General features: G+C 39.8%; 1 protein-coding gene across 1 annotated transcript in view; it reads left to right on the top strand.

Annotated features, from left to right (window-relative positions):
- LOC109824538 (adenosylhomocysteinase-like) overlaps nucleotides 1–4,010 on the top strand; it is an 8,465-nt gene extending 4,455 nt beyond the window's left edge. Inside the window, 3 exon segments of the mRNA XM_020391159.1 lie at nucleotides 195–489; nucleotides 2,640–3,176; nucleotides 3,528–4,010. Of these exon segments, the coding sequence (XP_020246748.1) occupies nucleotides 195–489; nucleotides 2,640–3,176; nucleotides 3,528–3,737 (1,042 nt within the window). The 3' untranslated portion in view covers nucleotides 3,738–4,010.

Genomic DNA, 7,288 nt, shown 5'->3' with positions numbered 1-7,288 from the left:
ATGACGGCGGCGACACCACTCTCTTGATCCATGAGGGGGTGAAGGCCGAGGAAGAGTACGAGAAGACGGGGAAGATGCCCGATCCGGCGTCTACCGACAATGCTGAGTTCCAGATCGTGCTCACAATCATCAGGGATGGGCTCAAGGTGGACCCCACCAAGTACAGGAAGATGAAGGATAGGATTGTCGGTGTGTGGCGGCGACACCACTCTCTTGATCCATGAGGGGGTGAAGGCCGAGGAAGAGTACGAGAAGACGGGGAAGATGCCCGATCCGGCGTCTACCGACAATGCTGAGTTCCAGATCGTGCTCACAATCATCAGGGATGGGCTCAAGGTGGACCCCACCAAGTACAGGAAGATGAAGGATAGGATTGTCGGTGTGTCGGAGGAGACCACCACCGGGGTCAAGAGGCTTTACCAGATGCAGGCTAACAATTCCCTTCTTTTCCCTGCGATCAATGTCAATGACTCCGTCACCAAGAGCAAGGTGAGTTTCTCTTGTTTCTTTCTAGGTCTGGATCTAGGTTACCCTTTACACATTATCTCTGTCTTTGATCCAGATCTACTGTTTATCTTGATTGCTTAGATCTTCCATAATGTCGGCCACATCACTTGGACTTTTGATTATTTTGTAGACTCAGATCTATTCCGCACATCTTTTATGTTCCCCACTCCATAGAATCGCTTGATTAGAATTAAATATCAGCCTAATTAATTATTATCACTTGATTAGAATTAAATATCTAACCTAATTAATTATTATTTAATCTGCTAGATCTAAAACTGAAGCTAGATCTAGTAGTTATCACTTTCTTTTTCCCCCCAGCATTCCTAGTCTAAGGTTTATATCATCCAAAATCTTTGTAGTTCTTGACAAGGTATCCTTTCTATGCTATCTGTATGCACATCACAAGACATGAAAAGATTCATCATATCAGGGGTTCATATTTGTTCATTTATGATGCGGATTTCATGATTGTGAGATAACTTGATTCGTATTCTTGCTCCTTCCCCAGCTTGAAGTTCAAAACAAATTGTTTACAATCTTTCAGCCATACAAAACTTACTACTTTTAAATGGTGTAAATTGATAGCTGTTGATTTGTTGTACTAGATCTTGCAAAGATTGAAACCTTGTTGTAATATCGTAATTGAAAGTATGAATTCAAAGTTCAGATTTTAGGTTTTTTTCATAGAAACCATCTATAAAATAGTTTCATTTTATAGAAACCACCTTTGATTGTCAATTTATATATAATCCAACTTTAAAGGTTTTCTTTTTGCAATCAACCACCTGGGCTAAATTTTTAGTTAATTATTTCAGTAATTATCCCACTTAAACTCCATTAAGGATAATTTCGCTAATATGCTTGGTATTTGAAAACTAATTATTACAACAAACCCGAAAAAACTTGAAAGTTATTTTAGGTGGTTGATTGCAGCAAAGAATTGTTTAAAGGTGGTTTATATACAAATTGATAATCAAAGGTGGTTGCTGTAGAATGAGCATATTTTAAAGGTGGTTTCTAGGGAAAAAACCCAAATTTTATGATATCTAAATAGAGAAACGAGAGACAGTATCTTTTCTATTAAGATCTCATTATATATTAGAATTTTCTATTGACTGATTTTACTGGGATGTTGGACTGGTTAACTTACTCAGTAATCAGTATGTTTTCGTTAGCTGTTCTTACTTATTAAGCTTAATAATTTTTAACATTTGTCATGTTTAGAACCTATGTTGCATGGGTACGGGCATGAGACACGGCAAATTTCGGCAAATATGTAAAAGTTAGGGTATGAGGACACAACTATATAAATATTTATATGCACATATATTACACATTGGAATTAATAATTTATATGAGAACAAGGATGAGGATTAAAATTCCTACAATATTTTTTATTTTTTTATCATGTGGATTATAAATTAGAAAAATACTAGTTTTTGAACTAGACTTCCAAAAGACATTTTAAAATAATAATTCGGAATGTGACCTATGTTCAACGAGTTTCAAGAAGTGGAATTGAATTGTAGGATATATGTCTATAAAATGTTTGACAATTGTTTTAAACTAGAACATGTATTATATAATTGAGTACATGCCCCAATAAATGTATGCAAATATGCAAGGAGTGTCCAAATAGTTTGGCTACGAGTACACGTTGGTTAGGAGTACGGCTTCAAATTAGAAGATCAGAAGTACCCATGTAACATAGTTTTGAACATACTACAAATTTTTCCAAATGCCTTTCAGTTTATTGTTCTTTTAACAGTTTGTGATCTAAGGTTTTGTATATGTTTTTGAATCAATGTCTGGTCCCTTATCCTTCAGATAACCTTGATACCTTTGATCACATCCATTCATTCTTTTCCTTTATGTCATTAATTCATTGTTCTCACTGAATTAAGCTGAATAAGTTTAACATTATATCATGTTTTGAACATACTACAAAATTTTCCAAATGCCATTCACTTTATGGTTACTTTATCAGTTTGCGAGCCAATATTTTGTTTATGTTTTTGAATCAATATCTGGTCCCTTTATCCTTTAGATAATCTGCTACCTTCAATCATGTTCATTCACTGTTTTCCTTTATGTCATTAATTAATTGATGATATATTTTGTGTTAACAGTTTGACAATCTGTATGGATGCCGGCACTCTCTTCCCGATGGTCTGATGAGGGCCACTGATGTTATGATTGCTGGCAAGGTTGCAGTTGTCTGCGGTTATGGTGATGTCGGCAAGGGCTGTGCTGCTGCACTCAAGCAGGCTGGTGCCCGTGTTATTGTGACGGAGATCGACCCCATCTGTGCTCTTCAAGCCCTAATGGAGGGTCTTCAGGTCCTCACCCTCGAGGATGTTGTCTCAGAGGCGGATATCTTTGTTACCACCACTGGTAACAAGGACATCATCATGCTGGACCACATGAGGAAGATGAAGAACAATGCCATTGTCTGCAACATTGGTCACTTTGACAACGAGATTGACATGCTAGGTTTGGAGACATACCCTGGCATCAAGAGAATCACCATCAAGCCCCAGACTGACCGGTGGGTCTTCCCTGAAACCAACACTGGTATAATTGTTCTTGCTGAGGGCCGACTCATGAACCTTGGGTGTGCCACTGGTCACCCCAGCTTTGTCATGTCCTGCTCCTTCACCAACCAGGTATCATCATACTACTTTACTTCGAATGTGTCTTTATTTGAGCTGGATTTGCATAAATACTCACCAAGATGTTTTAAGAGTATAATTCGTGTGGTGGCTCTGTCTGCCAGCCTTTTTATCCCTTTGATTTCTTATGAGATGTGTTGATGTGTTTCAAGAGGTAAGCACCTTAAAGATAGCCTTGATGTGTATTATATATCACACATCTCAAAGCTAATCAAAGGTCCACTTAAGTTCACAGGAGTCGGGAGCTATACTCATGAAATATTTTATAAAAACCAAACTTAAACAGAATTTATCAGTCACCACTATTGAAAGAATCAATTACAACTTCGTGCTGTGTCTGTGTAGGTGATTGCTCAGCTAGAGTTGTGGAATGAGAAGGCAAGCGGCAAGTATGAGAAGAAGGTTTACGTGCTCCCCAAGCATCTTGATGAGAAAGTAGCAGCGCTTCACTTGGGCAAGCTCGGAGCCAAGCTTACAAAGCTCAGCCCTTCACAGGCGGACTACATCAGCGTCCCCATCGAGGGTCCCTACAAGCCACCTCACTACAGGTACTAGACGCTGTTGTGCCGGGGAGAGATCATCGCAGCAAGAAAGTATTAAGATTGAAGAAGAGAGTTGTTATGGAGGACATGGCTATATTTACTTTATTTCCTACCTATTTCTTGCAGTTTCTCTTTCCGAACTTTTAGACTGATCCTCTTCTTCTCTTTGATTTATCACGATATGAATTCTGTTTAAATTTTGCTTATTCTCTAATGATGAGCTAGCAGACATATGTTCTGTGGTAGAATAACGAGGTTTTGAACTTTGTGCATTGGTGTTTTGTCATGTCTAGTAATCTTTTTTATCGTAGGCAAATTACTACACTTTTTATGATCTGAGGTACTTTGATTTCTTATGGTAAAGTGATGGAATCAAACTGACTCCATATTAATAATATATTTGAATCATCTACCTTTTGTGGTATGTTTGGAAACCGGAATCTCATTTTCAATTTTGGATTGGACCAATTTCAATTTTGGGTACAAAAATATTTTAAATTTGGAATTGATCTCATTCCATATGGACCAAAATGGCCCCTTAATCCTAAATATTCCCATTCTCAAGATCGTTGTTGATTCAAATGAGGGTTAGGGCTAGGGTGGCAATTTATGATCCCACCTATCAACCCGACCCGATCCGTTTATATAATGTATATGGGTTGAGTTATATAGATTGGGTCATAAACGGGTCAATCCAAATTTACCCATTTATTAAACGGGTCAGTTCGGGTTGACCCGACTGACCTGTATAACACACACAAATCCAAATAAGAAGTTAAGAACCGATAGCCCGAGTGACTCTTTCAGAAACCCTAAGCTTGATTCTGTGGTGGCGAACGGCGGCGAGAAGAGGCAAGCAGCGGTGAGCGGAGACGAGCGAGAGCGATGACGAGCGACGCCAATGACGACGAGTGACGGTGAACAAGCGGAGTCGAGCGGCGAGCAACGACAATCGCCGCAGATGCTCTCAAAGCGAACATAACAATGATGGGCCCGCTCGTTCTCCCAGCTTCAAAGCAGCTCCTATTTTTGTTCAGTTTGATCGGGAGAAAGCTAATAAATCCTAAATGGAAACCATATATCCCTGATTTCAAACAGGCATTTGAGCATTTCTGCATCTTCGCTGGAGGTTGGGCGGTGATCGACGAGCTGCAGAAGAATCTGCAGCTGTTTGTAGAGCACATGGAGGCGTCGAGGATGTCGCTGCATCGATTTGGGAACACGAGCAGTAGCTCTCTTTGGTACGAGTTGAATTACATTGAGAAAAAAGGGAGAATGAAGAGAGGGGATAGAGTTTGGCAAATTGCATTTGGGAGTGGGTTTAAATGTAATAGTGCAGTTTGAAAGTGTATGAGGACGGTGAAGCCGACGGCTGATTGATAGGTACCTAGGGGTGCTAAACCGTATCCGTATCCGAGAAAATATCTGTAACCGTATCCATTAGGATACGAATATGGTTACTCAAATCTATAACCGATAGGATATGGTTACGGATATGGTTTTGTAGTGAAATATCCGTATCCGTATCCGAAATATCCGAATACATATTAATCATACTCTTACGATAGTTTCGATTCTTACATTATGGATTTGTGGTTAATTTTGATGATCAAGATGTCTAATCTTAACTTTTCAATTATAATGGACATATTAATAAACTCTTTTGTATCACATGAACTATGTTTTTCTCAATACTATCTAGTTTTCTCATATCTGTTTTGTATCTGCATGCATATCCGCTTATATATCCGCATATATATCCGTAACCGTATCCGATTTTAGCGAATATGGTTATAACTTTTTCTTACCGAGGTATATCTGTATCTGTATCCGTATCCGAGATGGGTAAGCGGATATGGATATGATAAGCATCATATCCGAGCCGGTATTTGAGCATGGTTCAGTCTAAACCAGAAAAAAACCGAACCGAACCGAGACCGAAATTAGGCCAATTGCGTTTTAATGTTTAGGGCACGGTTCGGGTCGAGTTGATATATGTTTTAATCCGAAACCGCCGATCCACACAGACCGAATAAGATATGCCATAGCCAGCCATTAACGCGGCCTCAAACCGCAACCGTCCTCTAAAAATATCATCTACTCTAAACAAACGCCTAAATACCACGAGACGTCCGAAGAGCCGTCTTGCCTCTCCTCAGTTGCCTCTCCATCTCTCACTGTGGCCCTATAACACAGCGCACTGACGCCGCCTTGGCAGCTACTGCGCTCGCCAGCTGACACGGCCTTCCACCATTCGATGCTTGCCGCTCGGCCTTCTGCCCTCGACGCTCGGCACTCCGCCGCTAGCCGTCAACCAAACTCCTCAGTCCCTCTTCCTCAGTTCCAATCTCTCACTCTTTGATCGCCGCAGTGCTGCGCTCCGCAGTCTTTAGATTCTGTTCTTGGATCAGATTTAACTTTTTTTGGGTAATTTTGATGCTCTTTTTTGTGTAGATTTGGTGTCGACTTCGGAGTGGGGAGCGATGGAGACGAAGGAGCTTCTCGAAATCCAACCTCGAGAAATCAAGTTCACTTGTTATTTTAGTTGGAGGGGTAAAACTGGTATTTCGAGAACTTGATTTCATCATTTTACATCCTTCGGCTCGATGCTGGGCTTTGATGATTGATTTCATCATTCTAGAGTAGATGAAATCCTGGATGGGTCGGTAAGAATTCATGTAGTTCATTTTCCCCATGTTTTTTAACAGTGTGATTCTTGAGTCATACACATTTTACACAGTTGCTATTGAAATCTTTAAATTTGATTTCACGGTGCAGGATTTATCCAAAAGATCATTTTGGAAAGTGTAGGTTGTATCTGGTTCAAGCATACAGAGTCTAAAGATCGTGAAATTGTGGCCAGAAAGTACGGATTATCTCATATAAGAATGTTAATCTCTATGCATAGTCGTATTTTGTAAATGATGTAACTTTTGTTTTCCAGGTTAAGAGAACACACTCAAGGAGTCGACAACAACCCTCTTCTGATATTCCCAGAAGGAACCTGCGTAAACAATCAATACACCGTGATGTTAAAAAAGGCCACTATCTTATGTTCTTGCCTTGGTTAGTAAAATTAGATATTAGCTTTTATTTTTTTGGCTGGAAACTTGCTTCAACATATGGATGTTCCCAATACCCTGTCTCATCTTATCACTGACCAATAACCTGTTAGCGGTGTGACTATTGCAAGCTCACTTTTAGAACCGAACAAACCGAACCGAACCGACTTGCAATGGTTCGGTTCGGTTTGGAATTGTAGACGGTTCGGTTCGGTTGTTCAAATTTTGGTAAAAACCGAACAGAACCGACCGATGCTCACCCCTACGTATCCGGACCGAATGCACCCCTATAGGTACCCCGTTGAGATTCCGAATGTTAATCTTTGAAGAGACGGCATTTAGAGAAATTGAGAGATTTGTGTTATGCATACACGTTTTGTCCTTTTTGGGGTTGTATGTGTAAAGTTGTCAGTTGTCTTGTTGTATTATTACTTACTGTTGAAGTTGAATCTCTCAATACTAGTATTAAACAATGTATTGCGATTACTTTGTTGTAAATGTC

This window comes from Asparagus officinalis, chromosome 9, assembly GCF_001876935.1.
Source record: "Asparagus officinalis chromosome 9, Aspof.V1, whole genome shotgun sequence".
In the NCBI taxonomy this organism is placed as follows: Eukaryota; Viridiplantae; Streptophyta; class Magnoliopsida; order Asparagales; family Asparagaceae; genus Asparagus; species Asparagus officinalis.
Note: the sequence above shows the minus strand (reverse complement) of the source record. Positions and strands in the feature narration are given on the sequence as shown.